The sequence below is a fragment of the Amphimedon queenslandica genome, unplaced genomic scaffold, assembly GCF_000090795.2.
Source record: "Amphimedon queenslandica unplaced genomic scaffold, v1.1 AMPQUscaffold_13313, whole genome shotgun sequence".
In the NCBI taxonomy this organism is placed as follows: domain Eukaryota; kingdom Metazoa; phylum Porifera; class Demospongiae; order Haplosclerida; family Niphatidae; genus Amphimedon; species Amphimedon queenslandica.
In genome coordinates, this window is record NW_003546451.1 from 1 (window position 1) to 22,881 (window position 22,881).

The 22,881-nt window shown below is 35.8% G+C and overlaps 4 protein-coding genes across 4 annotated transcripts in view; 1 reads left to right on the forward strand and 3 right to left on the reverse strand.

Annotated features, from left to right (window-relative positions):
• Positions 1 to 459: 459 nt before the first annotated feature.
• LOC109583295 (neurotrypsin-like) lies at positions 460 to 4,326 on the reverse strand (the record flags this gene model as incomplete). Its single annotated transcript, XM_019998567.1, has 8 exons — positions 4,222 to 4,326; positions 2,519 to 2,548; positions 2,081 to 2,342; positions 1,807 to 1,974; positions 1,414 to 1,593; positions 1,129 to 1,311; positions 722 to 904; positions 460 to 642 (listed from the first exon to the last, which is right to left on the reverse strand). Coding segments are annotated over exons 3-8 (1,156 nt in total), but the record flags the coding sequence as incomplete, so codon positions are not given.
• Positions 4,327 to 5,975: 1,649 nt separating this feature from the next.
• On the reverse strand, positions 5,976 to 6,758 carry LOC105313372 (alpha-protein kinase vwkA-like). Its single transcript, XM_011406747.1, has one exon. It carries the CDS (start codon positions 6,756 to 6,758, stop codon positions 5,976 to 5,978), a length of 783 nt encoding a protein of 260 aa, XP_011405049.1.
• A 475-nt stretch (positions 6,759 to 7,233) lies between these two features.
• Positions 7,234 to 8,007, reverse strand: LOC105313373 (alpha-protein kinase vwkA-like). The gene has a single exon (XM_011406748.1). It carries the CDS (start codon positions 8,005 to 8,007, stop codon positions 7,234 to 7,236), a length of 774 nt encoding a protein of 257 aa, XP_011405050.1.
• A 1,071-nt stretch (positions 8,008 to 9,078) lies between these two features.
• LOC100637593 (neurofibromin-like) overlaps positions 9,079 to 22,881 on the forward strand; it is a 25,083-nt gene continuing 11,280 nt past the window's right edge. Inside the window, exons 1-28 of the mRNA XM_019998582.1 lie at positions 9,079 to 9,475; positions 9,897 to 10,037; positions 11,281 to 11,364; positions 11,510 to 11,578; positions 12,069 to 12,181; positions 12,611 to 12,750; positions 13,352 to 13,425; positions 13,498 to 13,573; positions 13,675 to 13,778; positions 14,107 to 14,169; positions 14,218 to 14,385; positions 14,624 to 14,845; positions 15,162 to 15,236; positions 16,001 to 17,863; positions 18,065 to 18,198; positions 18,691 to 18,804; positions 18,998 to 19,176; positions 19,230 to 19,300; positions 19,462 to 19,602; positions 19,716 to 19,799; positions 20,088 to 20,273; positions 21,001 to 21,129; positions 21,257 to 21,338; positions 21,578 to 21,752; positions 21,960 to 22,109; positions 22,285 to 22,389; positions 22,463 to 22,568; positions 22,675 to 22,857. Coding sequence (XP_019854141.1) covers positions 9,422 to 9,475; positions 9,897 to 10,037; positions 11,281 to 11,364; positions 11,510 to 11,578; positions 12,069 to 12,181; positions 12,611 to 12,750; positions 13,352 to 13,425; positions 13,498 to 13,573; positions 13,675 to 13,778; positions 14,107 to 14,169; positions 14,218 to 14,385; positions 14,624 to 14,845; positions 15,162 to 15,236; positions 16,001 to 17,863; positions 18,065 to 18,198; positions 18,691 to 18,804; positions 18,998 to 19,176; positions 19,230 to 19,300; positions 19,462 to 19,602; positions 19,716 to 19,799; positions 20,088 to 20,273; positions 21,001 to 21,129; positions 21,257 to 21,338; positions 21,578 to 21,752; positions 21,960 to 22,109; positions 22,285 to 22,389; positions 22,463 to 22,568; positions 22,675 to 22,857 — 5,085 coding nt within the window. The 5' untranslated portion in view covers positions 9,079 to 9,421. The remainder of the gene's footprint in view (positions 9,476 to 9,896; positions 10,038 to 11,280; positions 11,365 to 11,509; positions 11,579 to 12,068; positions 12,182 to 12,610; positions 12,751 to 13,351; positions 13,426 to 13,497; positions 13,574 to 13,674; positions 13,779 to 14,106; positions 14,170 to 14,217; positions 14,386 to 14,623; positions 14,846 to 15,161; positions 15,237 to 16,000; positions 17,864 to 18,064; positions 18,199 to 18,690; positions 18,805 to 18,997; positions 19,177 to 19,229; positions 19,301 to 19,461; positions 19,603 to 19,715; positions 19,800 to 20,087; positions 20,274 to 21,000; positions 21,130 to 21,256; positions 21,339 to 21,577; positions 21,753 to 21,959; positions 22,110 to 22,284; positions 22,390 to 22,462; positions 22,569 to 22,674; positions 22,858 to 22,881) is intronic.

Below are 22,881 nucleotides of genomic sequence, written 5' to 3' on the forward strand. Positions count from 1 at the left end.
CTACTGCCACCAAAATCTATAAATACATTAAATGAACATGCCAATTAAGAGAGAATGGTATGTGTGAAAGAATGATGTTATTTCTAGGTAGGAGTGGGTATAAGCGGAGGAGTATTGCCAATATCATTTAAGAGGGTGTAATTGAATAATGACAAATGGAATGAACTATCATTGCTATTGAAATAGCTTTTGTTTTGCATGCATCCTATCCCATGCCCCACCTTTTTCTCTTGTTACATAACAACAACAACATTAATGTAATAGATAATATCAATTATAAACTATGAATATTCCGTTGTAAAAGCTAACATTTCCACAATGATTAACATCACTTTTAACATGTTGCGACTTTGTGTTGCATATCAAAGTAAATAGTTACATCACTTTTACTCAATGTGAAAATAAGATTATAGTAATAACATTATCAAATCACACATAAATTATGTTGCATTTACTCACCTGGGAATTTTACAGTGCACTCTACATTATAATCCAATGATCCATTATAGCAAGCTGGGTTAGAAGTGACCCCCCCATCAGTGCAATTGGTCGGACCATCTTGAGTGGAGGTACAGCTGATGTTCGACAAGTAAAGAGCTCCAGTGGGCAAACGATATCCTGAAGATGGTATTTTTTTACCATCTGAGAGGAAACAAGTTGAGAAGGTTTGAAACGAAAAACGGTGAAAGGATCAATATCATCAAAGAAAATCAAAGCTTACATATGTATCCTAAAGAGTTACAAAACAACTGAGCTGCTTCTTCATCAATGCTACCATCATCACAAAAGCCAAACAAAATTCCATCCTGACACACAGCAAAAGTGCCATTTATTGTTTCAGTTCCATTAACAATCACTGACTGATTGTTGTATAGACTAATTTCAGGGCCATTACAAACACCAGCTGAGATTTGATAAATAAGGAAAGATAAAATGGAGGAATTTAAAAGAAAGAGGAGGAGACAAAAGATTAAGAAGAGAAGAAAGAACAAGAAAGGTTAGGGAGTGAAAGAGAAAGAGAGAGCATAAGTAAGAAAATCCCAATAAAATATTATTCCATTTACCATTAAGAATGTAACAATAATATTTAAATGTTTAATGAAATTTATGTTCTATTTATTTACTTACTTGAAAATCTTCCAGAACACTTTACATTATAATCTAATGATCCATTATAGCAAGCTGGGTTAGAAGTAGGCTGGCCTTCAGTGCAATTGCTTGAGCCATCTTGAGTGGTGGTACAACTGATATCTGACAAGTAAACAGCTCCAGTAGGCAAGCTATATCCTGAAGATGCAACCTTTTCACCATCTGAAAGCAAAAATGGAAGCATAGAAGTGTTAGTGGGGAATAAAAATAAATGATGAAAGGAAATAGAGGAGATTATAAGAGAAAACCAAAAATTTTGCTTACATAAGTATCCTAAAGCATTACAAAACTGCTGGGCTGCTTCATTGTCAATGCTACCATCATCACAAAAACCAATTAATGATCCTTCATAGCAATACGCCACAGTACCACTTATTCCTTCAAATCCATTAACAATCATTGTCTGATTGTTGTATAGACTAATTTCAGGACCATCACAAAGAGCTATTGGGATTCGCATGAAAGAGGGAGAGAGAAAAATATCAAAGGAAGAGAGAAAAAAGAGGATAAAAGAAAAAGAAGAGAATGGGAAGTAGTAGAAATGATAAAGGATGTGTCAATAAAAATTCTATTTCATTTTTGGATCAAGAATGTCTTTACATGTTATCAAGAGTAAATAATACCTATCAACTAACTAACTAATAATTATTAACTAACATTTCAAACAAGTAAAGTTTAGGTATCCATTGGCACAAAGGGATTCAGAATATGATGGATCAGAGCAGCTATACTGAGGGTCACAGGATATACCAGTGACAGTATAACTGATATCATTCTCGTTGAGTGGAGCTAGAGTAACATTAGGAGGAGTACCAACATATCCAGCTATAGAAAGAAAGGAGGGTATAGTAATAATGAAATTAACAATGTCCACTTAATTTATAAGATTTATATATTTAGCCATTACTTCTTAATATTAATCATAACTAACCAGAGGTATTAAATGGAGAGCACAGTATTGCAGGACCCAATGCTCCAAGTGACACTTCACTACAGATTGGAGCAAAAGTCCCATTGATACATACAGTAGGATATCCAGTTACATAACCAGACGTTACAATAGTACTATTGAATTGAATTTGCCCAGGGAAACATCCAGGATAATCAAACTGAGCATTGGTTGACTGTATACTGGCTAGCAGTAGCACTACCAGTACTAACAGTAAATGTGTAACTCTCATCGTGTGCATGAGCTTAAAGAAGGAGAGAAAGAAAAAAAGATAGCGTCATGTGCTGCACGTGCATATAATAAATAAAAAATACAAAGTGCCATTTACATAAAATCAACAGTGCAAGATATTCAAGGCTATGCATGTATAGAAAATATCAGAGTAATGTACACATGTGTGTGTCTTTCAGTTTAAAATACCTTATGAGCTGCTCAACACTTGAAAGTAAACTACAAGAGTAAGAAGAGAGGAGAGGGAAAGGGATAGCAAAGAGAGAGGAACAAGAAAGTAAAGAGAGAGAAACTAAAAATATGATAGGCTATTTTTATTTAATTAAAATAGTTAATGCAATTAGATGTAACATATTGAAAATGAAGTAGCAAATAACTTTATGAACTTATACATAAAACAGATCTCGTCTATTGGCTTGCGACCAGAAGTGCTGTACAAACCAATGGCACATGCATCAATAACACAAGAGTTGAACTTTGGTCAACTTATGTGCTAACTCGCAGCATTTGTACAGCACTTCCGGTGCTCTTCCTGTCACAACGCATGATATTGTGTACTAGGCCTTATAATGGCAAGAGTGAGAGAGAGGCAAAGAATGAGAAGTACATAGACATTTGTCACATTTTTAATAATAGATACTACTCACTACTATACAAGTTTCCTAATTAAATTGGAATTGTACTATACTAACAAAAGGCATGTGACACACCAGCAAATAATCCTCATTAACATATCACTCCTACTTCTCTCCTTCTTTACTTGAATGTACTTAGGGTGAGCGGGGTGTCTGAGAATGCACTACTGAAATAACCATATCACAAGGTTACAAAGCCACAAAAATGAGGGACTTTACCAATAGATTTCATTAGGCAAACCCACAACTCTAAGTTACCATGGCTTCTATTTACATTATCATATACCAGGTGAGCTAATGGATAGATGGTTTGTCAAAGATCACTAGATCATGTAATAGATCTTCATGATACATGTCACTTTTGACCATTAAACTTTTACTTAAATAAGCTGATTTGTGATTATAGACTGAATTGAGACTGGCTGCTTTTACTCCTATTCATGCAGAAACAGTAAGACTTATACAATTAACATCCATTCTTTTCCTATACAGTGTAAATCTGCAAAACTACAAGTACCATTTGCACTATATACAGCAAAGGAATTTAAAGCTTGTTTAAATACACAAATCTAAACAATGGTTACAGGCAAGCCACATGACTCAAAGAAATATTTCTTGCTGGAATTAAAAATATTATGCAAGTAGTTTTGCCAAATTAAATGTACAAATGTATACATAATTATGACAATAGTACTGCAATATATGTATCAAATTTCAACAAACAGATCAGTTATATGATTACTACGACTATGAGGCGCTATAGTGTGATTCTTTTACATTTGTCAAGTTATTATTAAAGATGCAATGTAGTATAAAAATTTGGATATTAAATAATAAACTGTTTAAGTGCATGAATCACACAAAATGCTTGCTCCTGCAGACCTACAATTTTTACCATACATTTGCAGTAGTACTACTGAACTCTTAGCACTTTCAATTGCCCACAAATGCAATGCTCTTAAGAAGCACGATATTTTTGGTATTGGACAGTTCAGTTAAATCAAACTGTACACAAACAGGTATACAAAAGAGGAATCATGCATGAGGTACAGTGAAGAATGTCATATGTTTACCATGTATATAATGACATTTTTGCTCTATTGACATTATAATACAAATTATATGTATAACAGATAAGCTCGTGGATTTTTAATCATCTCAATTTAGGCCCTAAATGGATCTATCGTGCATGTAATGGGCTCGTTACAAAATTCATTAAGGAAACGAGGCGGACTGCACTCATACACGTGAACTTACACTCCTAGCTTCTTTGTCTTTAGCCGAATGCAATCTCCTGAATCTCTGACAGACCACAAATTCAGAGGACGAGAGCTCTCCTACTCACAAGTGGAGGGAGAGAAAGAGAGCGGGATAACTATGCACGTACCTGATTTAAAAGGCCGCGGCTGAGGGCGGGGCTGGCAAATTGAGCGCCCACATACATTATCCAGCACCAAAATAATATCAGAATCAGGGTCTCTGTTTGTCATATTAATGATGCTTTGAAAGTAAAAATTATTTAATTATTATCAGAAATCCTAAATGGATATTGAATGTTTGTAGTAGATAAACTTAAGAGCAGAAAAATTATTGTTTATTTTCAGCTATAGCTCAGAGTAAATAAAAGGCTGCATTCTGCCAACTAATGGAGTCAATATCAAGTAATGCGTGCCTGTATTGTAATGGTTTCTATTCACTTAAAGTAATGGATTAAGAGTAAAACAATGAATGATCTGAAATTAATATTATTTCATTAAAATTACAACCAGCTTGTATCCTCAGGTTACAACAACATTATCTTATGCATCAAAGAAATGAAGGAAGCTAGTGCTACTTTATATGCATTACCACCCAACAAGGCAATTGTGGTTCTAAATTTATCATTATATTTATCATATAATTATATTCGTAACAAAGACTCATCCTCTTACTGTACTGCTATACTATGAACAAAACCAGTACTCACACTTAGAGTAACATGATACTGTTAGTAACTAATAAGAAACACATGACACGCACATGAACATCAATTTGCTCTAAAAATTCTCTAAAATGTCGTTTGTACACAATAAGCATAGCATGCAAATTCCTAGCAAAATCAATGTCAGCCACACAAGTATAAACATGATAGTACACGTCACAATTACTGGCAATAATGCATGCAGGAAATGACATACATCAACTTATGTTAGTCTAAATTATAAGTGCAAGCTCAAATGTAAAGTTTGGGAACAATTAAGGAATGAAAATGTATTATTAGCAGGTAAAAATTTGTCATTATTGGATTACTAAAACTAACAAATAAATGTATCCGTATTGCAAGTGGCAATACTGACACGTACACAACATGACTTTGGCCTGATTATTGAGACTACATAAGAATTCACATAACATTCAATTTTGATTGGAATCAGCTCAAACTTTCTACAGTAACACAACATAAGTAGATACATAATATGCATCAGGAAAAATTAAAAATTGAGAATTCTCTTTTTAATTTTTTTTGGTGAAATTTGATCAAAAGACCCTGTACTATAGTACAGGGACTTTTACCTGATTTTGGAGCAACTTAAAAATTCACATAGCATCCAATCTTGATTGGAATCAACTCAAACTTTTTACACAATACGAGAACATGTGTATATGTATTAGGAAAAATTATAACAATGAAGAATTTGATAAACTTATTGATGAACCTAGAAGCTATCAAACTTATAATGGACAATGCAATGGAGCATTGCCAATGGTAATAACTTGTATTCATTCCAATGACAACTGACACTAACACCAACTACTCTGTGCTCACATAGTCAATGAGTAGTTGAGTACACCAACTGGATTAACAATGAACGATGAATGTAAATAATTCCTTTTGTCAAAAATAATTTTTAGTTAATAGTTTTTGCAATAAAAATTTTCACTACATTAAAAATATTTATATGACTCAATGCACATAAAAATACATACTAATTAATAAATCAAATAAATATTGAATTTAAAAAGCTAACAAACTATATTATCTGTTTTCCTTGTGCAATAGCTGAAAAAACAGGAATAAGAGCATTCCTAATAGCATCAGAAAACTTAGTTTCATGTGAATAAGTGGTCCCCCTGGCTGATAACTGCTGGAAGGCAAGAGCTTGCTGCAGCATAGCATCAGGTATTTTACCAACAAACTGGGCCAGTGTTGGTTTAGGCAAACCATTACAAGGGCTACCACATTGATGGATGAGAAAAAACATTGCCATTCCTTCAATCCCAGTATCAGTCACTCCGTATTCCTTTTTAACAGAGATCATAGCAGGATCTGTTAATCTATAACAGTTTCCATTCTTCACTCCTTGTATATCAGTAACCATTTCTTCTCCTTTGCTTTTCACCCAGCTCCAGTGCATGAATGCTGTCAATATGGAGTCTACTCCTCTAGCTTCTGATGACACATACCCATAATTGTTACACCATTTTATATAATTCCCTTCGAGATAATCTTCATTTACTGTGTACTCATCAAGCTTGACTTTAGTACTAGAGCCAACCTTTGTCACTATACCAGTTTCGCATTCAGTAAATTCCAATCCTCTTCCAAATCCTGAGGTATATTCTTGAGCTTTAGTGTAAATCTTCACTGTAGAATCCCAACCTTTTGGCTCCCAAACATAGTTGTCTTTGAATTTCTTTACAACACAACTTTGTCCACATTTAGTAGGATGTTTGGTATAGTGCCCCTTAAAAGCATATCTGAATCTTCCTTGAGCAAATGGCTCTGACTCAAAAGTTGTCTCCCATGTAGACATTCTTTCTGCAGCCAACAATATCAATGGAAAGCTGATTCCTTATAACTGTATGTCAGTCAGAGAAAGTACAAGGGGCTATCCCCTTCCTGAAATACGTATGTAGAGCCAGTTCAAAAATTGTAACAGCTTTGAAAAGTCAATGATACCAATTCAAAATTTGTGTGGGTAGTTTTGATAGTATCACTCCCCTACTACATTATTATAATGTACATAGTCTAGGTGTATCAGATTAATATTTTTCTGCTTAACAATACATAGCGTAATTGGGAATTCTGTTCATAGCAAAAAATGATTCACTATCATGCATGCATGCTCTAAGCCCACCGTCCACTATTAAACTTGTTGAATGTGCCGTTAACTCTACTACTTGAGAAAATTTTTTTCACCAGCTATTAACTTCGCAAAAAATTTTATCTAACACACAGTGCAATACATTCTAAAAATGAAAAAATAGTTTATTTTTTACAAACTCTATCTATTTTCCTTGAGCAATAGCTAAAAAGATAGGAGTAATAGCATCCCTAACAGCCTCAGGAAATTTACATTCGTTAAAATAAGTAGTTCCCCTTACTGACGAATGCTGAAAATTGAGAGCTCTTTGCAGTATTTCATCAGGTATTCTACCAACAAACTGGCCAAATGTTGGCTTAGGCAAACCATTACAAGGGCCAACGCAGGAATGAGTAATGAAAAACATTGCCATTGCTTCGATCCCAGTATCAGTTGCTCCATATTCCCTTTTAACAGAGATCATAGCAGGATCTGTTAATCTATAATGGTTTCCATTCTTCACTCCTTGTATATCAGCAACCATTTCTTCTCCTTTGCTTTTCACCCAGCTCCAGTGCATGAATGCTGTCAATATGGAGTCTACTCCTCTAGCTTCAACTGACACATACCCATAATTGTTACACCATTTGATGAATTCACCTTCGAGAAAATCTTCATTTACTGTGTACTCATCAAGCTTGACTTTAGTACAATCACCAACTTCAGTAACTGTACCAAGTTCATATTCAGTAAATTCCAATCCTCCTCCAAATCCTAAGGCATATTCCTGAGCTTTAGAGTAAATCTTCAAGGTGGAGTCCCAACCTTTTCGCTCCCAAATATAGTTGTCTTTGAATTTTTTTACAACAATATTTTGTCCACATTTAGTAGGATGCTGGGTATAGTGCCCCTTAAAAGCATATCTGAATCTTCCTTGAGCAAACGGTTCTAGGTCAAAAGATGACTTCCATACAGACATACTAGTAGTTTACTAAATTATTCTTTTTGTAACAATATCAATGGAAAGCTGATTCCTTATAACTGTATGTCAGTCAGAGAAAGTACAAGGGTTATCCCCTTTCTGAAATTTCCACTGTATGTGAAACCATTTCAAAAACTTTAACAGCTTTGAAAAGTCAATAACACCAATTCAAACTTGTGTGGGTAGTTTTGATTGTGTCACTCCACTACTACATTGTAGTGTTTGGAGCATTAGTATGCCTACATGATAGTGATATCAGCCTGAAAGACCTCACTCATGCTAATTGCAGTGAAGCCAAAAATTAATAATTTTTCTCCAGCTATTTTGGTATTGTGACTATGCATTTTAGTAAAATTTGATCACTGATAATTTTAGCTCAAAACAGTAAAAGTTACCATATCTCAACAAAGCAGAACTAGCTCAATTGTATCGCCCAATAAATATTTATGATAAGTATGACATGTCATATAACTTAATTTTAGTATTATTCAAATTAGTTTTTCTATTCTAAATTATTCCAATTTTAATGTAAATCAAAAATAAATTATTAAACTTATAAGTCTAATAATTATTATCTAGCATTAAAATTAAATTTTAAAAATATTTCTTATATTTAATTTTAATAATAAAAATAAATTAATTTTATTAATTTTAATTAATATTTTCTCTAAAAATTTGTACAAATTTTCTTAAAAATTAATTTCCCAGCAAATTTCCCGAAAAAATAATTTTTTTCAATTTTTTTAGTAATTTTTTTTGGCAAATTTCCAGGGAAAAATTAATTTTTATTTCACCAAAAAATTTTCAGGAGAAAATTAATTTCCCGCAAATTTTCCGGGAAAAATTAATTTTTGTTTTACCAGCAGATTTCCAGAGAGAAAAAACTAATCCTCCAGGTAAAATTAATTTCCCGGCAAATTTCCCAGGAAAATTATTTTTTGTTAATTTTTTCGCCCATAGGCGGACTAGGTTAATTATATAAAGGCGTGGTCTCATTATTAATTAAGTTTTAATTAATAGAGAAGGGCGGGACTTCCTCCTAACCGTACAGTGCAGTGAAGCAGAAGAGCGATCATACAGAAAAAGTGCTTCATTACATGTGACTGGTAGACTTTCTAAGGACCAAGAGAGGGAAAGAAGCACCGCAAGGGAACCTTTCCACCTCTCTCTTCATTGAGATTCTGTGCCTCTTAGCTTCGCGGTCACTAGCCATTCAATTTTTGACACTGTTTTATTATCATATTGTGGTCTGAAAGGCTGATAACCATCTCCCTGACCCTCTCCTTTCTGTGTCTTCGTGTGTATTGCTGCTATCTCAGTTTCTCCCCCCTCTCTCTTTCTCTCTCTGGATCTCTTCTCTCTCTTTGGCAGTGGAATAAAGTTTAAGTTCCTGTGATATTATCATAATAAGATGGCTACTCCTTCAGTTTGGGTTGATGCTGTTGTCAATAAAGCTGCTCATCTTGTAAGTAACCTTTGCCTCTCTCCTCTTCTTTTTTGTACTTTTAATTAATTGAGGGGGTGTACATGTACAATAGGGTTACATATACATGTAGGCATTCTATTTTTTGCATTATTTGTGTTGGTCTCATTATTTTTAATGAGTCGGTATGCCATTAGTGTATACATGTATGCAAGTGTTTAATCATTCATCTTATTCACTTAACAGTCTTTAACTATCGGTTGTTTACAACTGTTAATTGGGTCTCCCTCTTTCTCTCTCTATCTCTCTCCCTCCCTCTCTCTCCCTCCCTCTCCCTCTCTCTCCCTCCCTCTCTCCCTCCCTCTCTCTCTCCCTCCCTCCCTCTCTCTCTCTCCCTCCCTCTCTCTCTCCCCCTCTCTCTCCCTCCCTCTCCCTTTCTCTCTCTCTCTCTTTCTTTCTCCAGCTCCCCCATCTTCCTAATCCCCTGGGCTCCTCCACTGATGAGTTATTAAAGGAGTCCATTACTTCAATACTAGACCTCAGTCAGTACCAGTTTGCAGCTGTCATAAGTGGTTTGTCTAGTTTACTGGAAACCCTTAACAAGGTCCACAGATACAGCATTAATATGTACATGTACATCTAATATAAATTGTTTCTTTATTTATATGTTGTTTTATGTAAGTATAAGGTTGTAGTACTTGTAGTACAGTATAGCTTGCCTTTACCACTGCCACCTGGTCATTCCCTGGTTTCCCTTCAATTTCTTCATCACGTGGTATATACTGACTTCCTTTTTTCAAAGGACAGCTGCATCTCTCTTTCTCCCTTATCTCTTCTCTCTCTCTCTCTTCATAAAGCAAATATCCCTACTGATACGTGTATAAAGCAACAGTTTATAATCTGGATGTTTATTTTTAATTGTTAATGATTATATTTTTATAAAGACTATTTTATTTAATTTGCTTATGTTACCCTACATAAATTGCTCTATGTACACAACTGTGTGTATATATATGTATACATGTCCATTATATGTGTGTCATTAGCTTATGTATGCATAATTACATGTACATGTATGTGTGTATGTGACACATTCTTGTGGTATAATGCATTTGGCAATATTATAAGAGAGGGGGGTGGTTGGGGGGTTGGGGTGACAGAGAGAGAGAGAGAGAGTGAGGTTTGTCTGTTTGTATATGTGTGGGTGATCCAAACTAAACTGTTATACAAAACATTGTTTGCTTATGAAAATTGACAGTATTTGATGAGTATATAACACTTTCATATTATAATATAGTACAAAGTGTCCGGCATAGAAGGAAAGGGAGGGAGAATGAGAGAGGAGAGATGGCTCTGTAAAAATATAATTTAAGACAAAAGCAAACTAGGAAGTAGGTTGTTGGCCAGCTGGAGGACTATTAGGAGAATAGGAAGCAAGCACAGAGTGAAATCCAACTCTTCTATATGATAATGGCTTTTTTACATACACTGTACATAATTTATACTTAAACCAACTTTACATTATATATACTGCATGTACATGTATATTGCATCTTTTCATTGATTTTAAGCCTTTGGGTAAATATGTATTGTACACATGTACAGCCATTAGCTGGTAGGGAAATATTGTGATTTTGAAAGGAAATGAGATTGCTATTAAGGTGGATGAGGTTATCTGGCAGGATTTGTTGATGTGTGTGTGTCTTGGGTTGTTTGTATGGACTCTGTTGCAACATTTTCTTATAATTTTATCAATTTCTCTTCCTCTCTCTATCTCACTTTATCTTTTCCTCTCTGACTATAACTATACTCTCTCTATCTCTTTTATTTAATTTTTTTAATATTAGGAGTATCCTCCTACAGTAGCTGATCCTGCTGTGGTCCAGTCTTACTGTATTGTCCTGGACTGCTTGGCTTCATGCTTATCCCAAGTAACCATTACCACAATCATCACATCCACCTGTTTTCTGTCTCTCTCCCTCCCTTCCTCCCTCCCTCCCTCCCTCCCTCCCTCCCTCCCTCCCTCCCTCCCTCCCTCCCTCCCTCTCTCTCTCTCTCTCTCTCTCTTTCCTGTAGAGAGGTACAATCTCTTTTGAAGATGGTGACTTGCCCTCACTCCAGCATTTCTTCCAGAGGATCACACAAGTTAGTTTAAGATCAAGAAATACATTACAGCATAACTATTGCTTCATGTACTTACATGTACTTGCATGTATCATAATGTAAGCTGTTAAGATTTCCTTGTATCTCTAGCTCCTGCTTGTATTGGGCATACACTGGTCTGTATATTTATTAGTTGTAAGTATGAGCTACTTATCACTGGAGTCTACTACACATAATGACACAATAAGATAAATAAAATGGAGCTTATGTGTACAGTACATATACATGTACTAAATTATAATTATATATTTGTATACATGTACATGTACATTTACATTTATTTTACAGATAAGCTGGCAATTGTTATTATTAAGTCCGTGGTTTTTTGGAGCCATTTCTGTTTTTATTTTGAGAATAAAAGTTAATCATTGTTATTTTTGTTTTAAACTTTTCTTATTTCAATATCATTATGTCTTTTTCTATCTTTCCACTCCCCGCCTCTCTCTCTCTCCCTTTCTCCCCCCGCTCATAGCTGTGTCTATTATCAGGCCCAGAGACAGAGAAGATATCTTTATCAGCCTGCTCTGTTCTTTATCAATTGAGCGGCCTCCATTTTCACAGCATCTTTAATAAGATTATACTGAGGTGAGTCAAACAATACACACACAATGCTTGTTTGTCCCTATTATCCTGACAGCCAGTGATGAAGTAATAATGACGTAATACTGTAATACAGTGACTGCTTGAGCTTCCTAGAATAGGCTATACACATGTACATGTACATGTATGTGTCAAACTACTCCCTGTTAACATATTGTTGTTATTCATTCAACTTGTTTGCCTGATAGTATCTTTATTTTTCACTTTCTCTTACTATACAATGTGCATGTACACTAGTAAGTTTTATTTTTATTTTTGATGTCATTGTGACTTTCTTACTTCCCTAACTCTCTTTTACCCCTATAAACTACATGTATATGTCTTTTACCAATTTCTCTCTCTTTCTCTCTCTCTCTCTCTCTCTCTCTCTCTCTCTCTCTCTCTCTCTCTCTCTCTCTCTCTTTCTCTCCTCAGAGTGACATCAGTGAATAGGATTAGTAATTTAAGTGATTCCTCCACTAGCAGTAGTAGCACCTATAGCTCAGAGCAGTGTGTCATTCAGCTGATACCTCATCTTAATCTCAATGCTCCTAGACTCCAGCAGATACTACAAGGTACGTGTGCATGTACATACACATAATGTGAATACATGCATCATTCATAAGTGAATATTAAATTTTGTATTATTGATTTTATGTGGACTCTATAGCAGACAGAGCCCCTACCTTTTAAAAATGACCCCTTTCTTTATAAAAGGGTATAGCACAGTACATGTACATGTATTTATGTAGTTTAGTATACAAATGAGCCATTTATGTATACATGTGTAGAAAGGGACATCATTTGGAAAACATTTTCAATGGTCCTAATTCCCAAGGTGTCCTTTATAAAGGGGCTTCACTGTATGACTATATATTGGATATGTACAGTGTACATTTAGTACACTCCCTTTGTTAGGTTTGTTAGTAGATACTGTCTATACATGATATTTGTGCTACATGTACCTGTACTGTTTGTTCTTTATAGTATAAAGTTTATACTTTATTACTGCATGCTTGTACATGTAATATGTGTTTCAAGCCTTACACTGCCCACTATTTAGATTTGGAAGATTTATTAATAATCCTTTACATGTACAGACAGTGTACATGCTTGTATGGTCATTTTATAATGCTATATATATATATACATGAAATTTTGTAATTATTTTTCCAGTGATTGTGACCAGTTTCAAAGACCTCAAAAAACACAAGCAAATGTTTAGTTCAATACCAGAAATACTCCACAAGGTACATTGTATAAAGCCACGTGTATCAATTGCTTTATTTTGTTTGACATTTTAAATTTAATTCTTTGTTTAGAGTATATGGAATTTTATGCGCGAGTATCCAGCAGAGTTTAACGAGGTGTTGAAAAGTGCTTACCCATCCCTAGCCAGTAAGTACATGGAATCAACTCTTTCCAAATAATTTCACTCTTTCTCTTTCACCCTCTCTTCTCATTGCTCTCTCTCTCTCTCTCTTTCTTGTCTCTCTTAGGGTCGGCAGAGAAGCTCTTCACGCAGTGTGATGAATATGCTGATACTGTGAAGAAGAAAGGTCAAATATGGCCACTTCAGAACACGCTACTGCTGCTCTGTCCCGTAAGAATATAGCAACAAAAGTGGCTCCTAAATTATCAATTTTCACACCCTTATACTCCTGTAGAAAGTTTAAGCTAACAGTATTGAATTAAGGCCATTTTGAAAAAGTAGCCAATTTTTCAAAAAGTACCATGGACTGTAGCCCATGCTTTTTTTCCAAAAAATGGCTCCGAAATCACCCCTAATTTTTATTACGTTTTCTGATGCATATATTAATACCCTTGTGCTACTTATAAATGGAACATGTATTTTTAGTTACATGTACATGTACTTTGTTACTATTAATAGCATTCACATGCATGTGCTGTACATGTGTTTCCTTTTATAGCATGTCATGGAGAGTATGGCATTTGGAGACGGAGACAAAGGGAGTCCGAGACACAAGACAACGGTAGGCGGAGCAATGAGTGTGGCCTAAACCTCCCTGTTTATTTTTTAGACTCAGAAAAACTTTCTCTCGTCCGTCATGAAAGGTTTTGGTAATAAGCTGCTCTGCGAGGCAGCAGTGATCTGTGCTACTGACATGTTCACTGCTTGCACTTATGTCACTGACAGATCCAGTCAAATATTTAGATATTTCGTAACGCAAATGCAAGGGAACCTACAGGTGGGAAGGAAACAGTACCTGTACATGTACATGTACATATAGTGCACTTACATATAGTGCACATGTACATGTACATACGTGTATAGTAGTGTTTTGATTTAATACAAATCAGAATTTAATTATTTTATTTATTATTTTTATTAATAATCAGAATTTAATCATTATAGTTCTTCTCCATTATAATTCTTCCTTTCTTATCCCTACCTTAATTGTCTCCTTTACTTCTTTTCCTGTACAGAATCTCTTGTTCTGCCCCTCTTCCCCGTTCCTCCACCAACCCTCAAGTGTTGCTGCTGGCATGCCAACATTCTCTGACATGGACATGATGGTTCGCTGTTTGGTGGCACAGTTTCGGCTTAATCATCGGAACACTCATACCTTCAACATTTGTATCAACTTTGACTCTCCCCCCTCGTTCAAACTGGCTTTCCTTCAAGCGCTTCACGTTCTCTTGAAAGAGGTAGGCATTATCGTGCTTTTTTTCTTTTCTTCATTCCTCCATTAACCATACGTGTACATGTATGATAGTCTTTTTTTATTACCAATCACATTCCTCACTGTATAAAATAACCTCCATATAAAAGACACCTCTGTATAACAGAGACACTTTCTTGTACCAAAGTGTCCATTATATAGAGACTACGCTGTATGATGAACATGTATAGTACAATTAAAGATTTATAATCCTTAATATCCATATAATACAGCTGTTATAAAAAATACATGCTCTTCAGTCTTCATTTACCCTCTCTTTTCTCTCTCTCTCTGTTCTATAGAAGCAGACCATGTCTTGGTGGCCTGATTCAGCAGCTGTGTATGTGTATGCTACTCAGCTTAGAGCAATCTTTCAAGTGAGTTAGCTCATAAATACAATTAAATTAATCCGTTTATTTATTGCATTTTTTATTACATGTTAATTGAATTGTAGTAAATATGTATCCTTATATGGTCATTTTACTGTTTTGCACCAATCAGTGTTGTACATGTATGTGTGCACTATATAGAGTGTATAGTATACTGCTAATGGCTGACAGTAAGAGTGCTGGCAGCTACAGGAGTACAATATAAATGGCTACAATCAAGAGTACATGTACATGATGGGTTAGAGAGAGTGCCTAACAGTTTATTAAATACTACACCCAAAATGGACACTCTTGTTAATGTAGCAGCCTACAGTAGTATGGTTAGACACTCTCTCTAACCCATTATGTACTCTTGCTACAATATACTCTACACGAGTATGTTGTGAATGGCGATATAGCACAATTGCTAAGTTTAACAATCAATGAAGCAGACGAGACTCCATGAATTTGATAATGTGTATTACGCTGTTAATGATGGTGAAGAAGATATTAGCCAGTGATACCTTTTATACATGTACATGTACATTAATTGTACGTGAACACTTGTAAATGAGTGCATTAGACTTGTGTATAAATTTCTCCTCCTTTTCTAATAATCTTTCTTCTTTTTCATATTGCATGGATAAACAATTTATTCTACATTGTACATATACATGTACATGTACATACATGCTGTTTTATATCACTATTATTCCTTAAGTTTTAAATCTTTCTCTTTTTTCCACTTCCTTTCCTCCCATGTCTCTCATTAGACTGTTATTCCTATCGTCAGAAAGTGTGATATGACCAGCCCCACCCTCTCCAATGACATTCGCTGCTTCCTCCAGTCCCCAACAGCTGCTAATAACATGCTGAACACAAAGAGCAAGACGGAGAAGAAGCAGCTAGTGGAGCTAATAGTCCACTACCAACTAATCCAATGGATCATCAACCTCTATAGCATGGACCCCATACTTGCGTTTACTTTTAAGGACCCCTCCGGGGCCGCGGGAGAGTCCCTTCACCTCATGACCGGGCTCGTTAGTCTCGTACAGCACCAGACCCCGCCCCATTTATTCCTTAATACCAGCGAGGTACTACTTAAACTCCACGAGCCACAGAACATTGAGCTATGGGATCCACTCAATACAATGGTTGCCTTTTGGGATATCTCATGTCAAGTAACATACTCCATTACTCAGAAGCTTTTCTCTCGTAAGACAACTGAGCCGCTCCAACTACTCAAGTGGCTACGGGAGATACTTTATTATCGGACCTCGTTTCTACGTAAACACAGCCAGGAGGCTTTCCTGGGCGGAGTCAATAGCAAAGTCTCGCAGCAGCTATACACTATGCTTGAAACAGTCTTGCTTCTCTTCTTGCGCAATATTGACATTGAGGCCGTACAAGTTGCCATGTCTTCTTTCAAGTTTCTTGTCACCGAAGCAGATCTGGTGAGTTCCCCCACAGAGCCAGTCCCTTATGCTGCTAATCTGAGGCCGTACAAACAACTCGAGGCAATCAGTAAAACACTTTTAATAGGGCGGGCAGCACAACAGAAAAGAATACGTTTGATATTGAAGGATTTAGTACACACCCCAGGGAGTGCCCTTGCTTGGGAGGATACTTACTCCTCCTGGAGGGTGAGTAGGTCGCTCCTTGTTGCTTATCATAATCCACACTCTGAGACCCAACCCCCTGACGTTATAAAAGGGGCGGAGTCATTTCCTCACACGCTAATGCGGAAGGTTAATAATTCTTTCATTGCTAAGCCGTCTGCTAGAATGCAGGAGACGCTAACTGAGGAAAACCTTCAGGCTACGCTACTAAACTGGACTAACATGACAGGGTTTCTCTGCTCTCTTGCTGGAGTATCTACTAAATCATTTCAGAATTATCCGCTAGGGATCCTTCCTGGGGTAACCTCCTCTTCTTCCCTACCAGGGGGAGGAGGTGGAGAAAGTGTGTCTCCTCCTAATAGCGTCGGGACTATGCCAAGAGGAGTCGACATGACCGACTGCCCAACATCAACCTCCTCCACCTCTACCACCTCAAAGGTCAAGAGAAGCTCCAGCTATCACGGAAACCGACCCAAGAGTGTAGCTATACACGCTCCTCAAGCTAGACTAGCCAACCAAGAGTCGGTTCGGTTCAGCTCAAGCGGAGAGAGCATAGCTTCGGTCGAGGATCCGCTTAGAAACTCATCAGGTTCTGTCCCTCCTTCGTCAGCTTCCTCGTCACAGACCGAAGGATTCATAGCAGATATGATTCATTTATTAAGTTGTGATAACGAGGCTGTGGGTGTCAACATACGTGAGACTGTCAAAGAATTTGTAAGTGGCGAGCTCAGTCCGGTGATATACCCGTACCTCTTTCATGCACTCCAGGAGGAGCTGGAGCGTATCGTGGACACGCTTCATTTGGATGTCACAGAGACTAACACAGTTTTTGTGGATCAGGTGGTCTCCATAATTCAGAGGATCATGGACTCAAAGACGGAGGGTGGGTTCGATAATCTGGTACATGTTAAAGTCGACCAGGTCCTCCTTGCTCTGTTGAAATATGTGTATAATCTTGAGAGTAAAGATGAGCGGTCCCTAACCATGAAGATTAAGCTGTGTGGGCTACTCCAAACTGTAAGTACATTGTACTGTATGTAGAAATTACGAGTGTGATTCCAATCAAAATTGTATTTTTTACAAATTTTAAAGTTCCTCTAAATGCCTTATGCTATTATAAGGCTCTTAGCTCATGGAGCTCATGCTTTTAACTCATTTATGAGGAAACCTTGACACAGTGCATGCTTCCAGTTACAGTGCTTTTTCTCTTCCCATCAGGTGGTACAGCACAGTCGTGAGCTCTCATTCCATAATGAGATACAGTTCAGGAACAGTTTGGTCGAGTGTCTCACTCAATGGGTCTCTGGTAAACTTGCTGGTGAACACGCAACACACGAGGAAACTCTTAGAAGGTAATGAACTACAATGTACATGTACATGTAGTGATGTACATGTACATGTACTGTACATGTACATGTAGTGATGTACATGTACATGTATTGTTGTAATGTGTGTATGTACATGTACAGTAGGAGGAGTCCTGGCAGTGATGCCAGAATAAGGTGTAATTTGGCAATAAACAGTATCCTCCAGACATAAGTGACAAGTAATGTACATGTACTTGTAAAGGGTCATTAACTTGGTGATAATGTCTATGTCTAATTCCTCCAATTTCTTACGTTTACATGTACATGTACATGTATATATACATAGTGTATATTCTATAAATGATATTGGGTATAGTATACATTTTAATCCACATCGTTTCTAATGTACATGTACAACTCTTCCTACTTTGGAATTTCTTATTTGTTCGACTAATTAAAGTTATTTTTGGGACACTTATTGTGTCCTATATTTGGTAACGTCGAAATGTGTGTCATTTTAAATTAATTATTCTATAGCGAGTTGGATCTTAATGCTATGAAGGCAGTGGGTGTGGTTTTATGTGGCCTACCTCTACAGCCTAAGGATATTGGTAATGATATTTATGAAGAGAAGGAGAAACTTTTCTTGAAGTAAGACACTTGTACAATTATTTACAGATTATTTGTATTTCAAAATAATTATATAGAATTTGCAATTTTTAATTTTTTGCTTGTTCCTTAATACTTCCATCTGTTTTTCCTTTTTTTCTTCTCTCCCTCCTCCTCCTTTCTTTCTCCTCCTCTCTCTCTCCCCCCCTCTCTCTCCCCCTCTCTCTCTCTTCAGATATTTCAATACATTCCTTAACTTGGTTCATTCGATGAACAGTGTTGAGACCTCTAAACTAGGTCAGCTAAGAAGGGCCACTATCACTCGTCAAGTCTCTGCTCTACGTGAAGCTACAATACTTGCCATGTCCAACATGCTCACCGCCAACATTGACAGTGGACTTACTCATGCTATAAGTAATACATATGATTAATACTATGAGCATTGGTAAATCTTTGTTTTTTCCCAGGTCTTGGGTATCACAGTGATTTAAAGACTCGTACCAGTTTTATTGAAGTGCTGACATCCATTTTGAAACAAGTAATGAATAATAATGATATGTGAATTTAATTTATTTATTGTTATTAATAAATTGCTATATATAATATAATTAATAATTTGCTATTGACATTATTTAAATAATAGCTAATTGATTCTATTATTATTATTAATTAATTTATTATTATTATTATTATTATTAGGGTGCAGAGTTTAACAGTTTAGCTGACACAGCACTTGCCGATCGTTATAATCAACTCCTTGAACTGGTTACCGTAGAGACAGAGGACGGAGAGCATCCCATAATGGTTGCACTTATTAATTCCGTACCTTTCGATAATCTGGTAAGACATGTAACATGTACATGTACATATACAGTACATGTACATGTACATGTACGTATACATGTACATGTACATGCAATGTATGTTGTAATTCTCTTTTCTTCTTGAAATAGGATGAATTGGCTGAGGTTTTGGTCGTCTTGTTTGATTATAAGAACAAGTTACCTTCTTTCCTAACGCAGATACTGCTCACCGAGGTAAAAACCATGTACATGTACAATTGTACCTAGTTTATTGATTATAATGTATCGTTATACTGTTGTAGGGAAGCATTCATGGGCCAATTACATGTAATTTGTCAATTAGCAGTTTTGTAAAGAAACTTCCAATTTGTAATCTTTAATCTGAAAATGCTGCAATGACACTTACATGTGTACATGTAGTTGTATATGCCGTAGATTATAAATTTATGATAGACTCCAGCTTGATTTAATGCACTGATAAATATAACTTGATATTTAGTATTATTGTACATGTACATGTAGGTTGATGCTCTTGAGAGTGGTAAGTTGGATACTCTCTTTCGTGGGAACACTATGGCTTGTAAGGTTCTCTCCGTCGCTTTTAAAACCTTTGGACTTTACTACCTCCAGTCTGTCCTCCGCCCCCTCATTCTCAACTTAATGAAGACAAGGGACTGTGACTATGAAGTGGATCCAATGAGGATGCAAGTATGTGTGTGTATGTAATGCACTTTATACACTGAAGTATTGTAATGTATTAAGTTTTTTTTAATTTTGACCAATTACCACCAAATTACATTTTCTGATACATATTGATGTGCTTATGCTGTGTAGAAAGTTTGAGCCGATTCCGACTTCAATTTTTCAAGTTATGACCATTTTTTAAAAACTCCAAATTCCCTGTACTATAGTCCATGGTTTTTTCCAAAAAATGGCTCCAAAATCACCCCCAATTTTTATTACATTTTTTGATACATATTGATGCTCTTATGCTATGTAGAAAGTTTGAGCCAATTCCGACTTCAATTTTTCAAGTTATGACCATTTTTTAAAAACCCTAAATTTCAGAAAAAGACCCTGTACTATAGCCCATGGTTTTTTCCAAAAATTGGCTCAAAAATGACCCTCAATTTTTATTACATTTTCTGATACATATTGATGTACTTATGCTACATAGAAAGTTTGAGCAGATTCTGACTTTAATTTTTCGAGTTATGACCATTTTTTTAAAATGCCAAATTTCGGAAAAATACCCTGTACTATAGCCCATGGTTTTTTCCAAAAAATGGCTTTTATAGCCCATGGTTTTTTTTTCAAAAAATGGCTCTGAAATCACCCCCAATTTTTATTGCATTTTCTGATACATATTGATGCCTTAATGGTCTATATAAGCATTAATTGACTATTTATTTTGTTATACTTTAATTCAATTAAGGATCGATCTAAACTGGAAAGCAACCAGAGTCACCTTTTAGAAGTTGTTAAGTCTTTCTATGACACAATCTTATCTTCATTACCCAGCCTCCCACTACAACTGAGAACAGTCTGTCACATACTCTACCAGGTAAGAAAGAGTTTTTAATAATCATTTTAAATTACATGATGCTACACATAACATGTATATCCATGTTATTTAAACCTAGCTAGCGCTATGAAGGAACTTTACTATTTTTATTACTTTTGCTTTGTAGGTTGTTGTTGGAAGGTTAGATGAGGAAGGACTTGATACTGTCAATAGTGCGATATTTCTAAGATTTATCAACCCAGCAATAGGTTTGTGTATAAGATACATATACATGTACATGTACATGTACATGTATGTTTAATGCATATACATGTACATGAAAAAGAATGAAAGCAAGACAAAAGTGAAAGAAAAAAATAATAAATAAAAATAAAATAAAAGTTAAAGTAAGAATATGAATTATATGATGATATATTATTATATCAAGCACCATCTTTAATATTATCAGTCTTACACCTTTTCTATTTCTCTCTCTTCTTTTTTCTAGTCTCCCCCTCAAGTTATAATCTAGTCCAGGGGGAAATCCCCTCCAATGCTCGTAGGGCTCTCACTCTCATCTCAAAGGTTCTTCAGAATCTTGCCAATCACGTCCTGTTCAAGAAAGAGGCTCACATGAAAGTATTCAACGAGTTTTTAGCAAACAACTTTGAGAAATCAAGAGAGTACGTTACGCAGAAATTGCATTTACGTCTAAGTACATGTACATCATAATGTGCTTTTATTTCACATTTCTTTATTTTTAACATGAATGTACATGTACATTGGGAGTTTTATATTAGGGATTTTCATTATAATAATGCCGATATTACACTATTACACTATACCAAATTAAAGCACTATTATCTTAATCTCCCTCCCTCTCTCTCCAGTTTGGCCTGCTCTATGGCCAGTATGGGTCCTTATTTAGACGGTGAAGCTGTTGAGTATATTGCCTTCCTCAAGGAAGCATACAAGTATCGCTTGCATTCTCTTCTATGGAACAATCAAGACAGAGTGGCCTCTTATGCTGCTTCAACAAGGTATAGTTAGTACACACATACATGTACATGTTAACAGTATAGTTTTTGATGCTCATATTTAAAAATTAATAATTCGCATCAATTTACACCTTCTACACTTTAATAATGATATTAGGTTAAATGTATCAGAGAGAAATTCCTTGTATGATTATTATTATTTGTTGTGTTCTTTTAGGGCCAGTATAACTGTTAGACCGTTATTTCATCAGTTGAACACTTTACTGGCACAACTAGGAGCACCTAATACACCTAAGAAAAGAACAGTCTCACTAGCCACAAGGTAAAGGCCATATTATCACACTGGAGATTTGTGTACTATTATTATTTATTTCTTATTTCATTCGTTTATTAAGGACTGCATTAGTCAGTAGTCAGTTGGAGGAGTTCATTGACAACATGAGTTCTGAATGTGATGAGAAGACTTTAAGGAAAATTAAAGCAAAAGAATTTTTTTATCAGGTAGACTATAAACATGCCTACCTGTAACTATCACTGAATGTTTCTTGCTTTTATTTCTATCTATTTTACACAATCACTCTCTCTCCCTCCATTCTTTGTCCTGTAGTGTGGTTACTCCAAAGCCGGTAATCCTTTGTTCTACATTATAATGAGGAAGTTCAGAGGAGATCAGATCCACATCTCCTACCAGTTGCTCTATCACATGATGGTTCTATTAAAGGGACACACTGAGAGATCCTTTGAACTAATCATTGACCTCACACAGACCACTCAACACAATGAGCCTGATGTATGTCCATCAGTGCATGTGCCT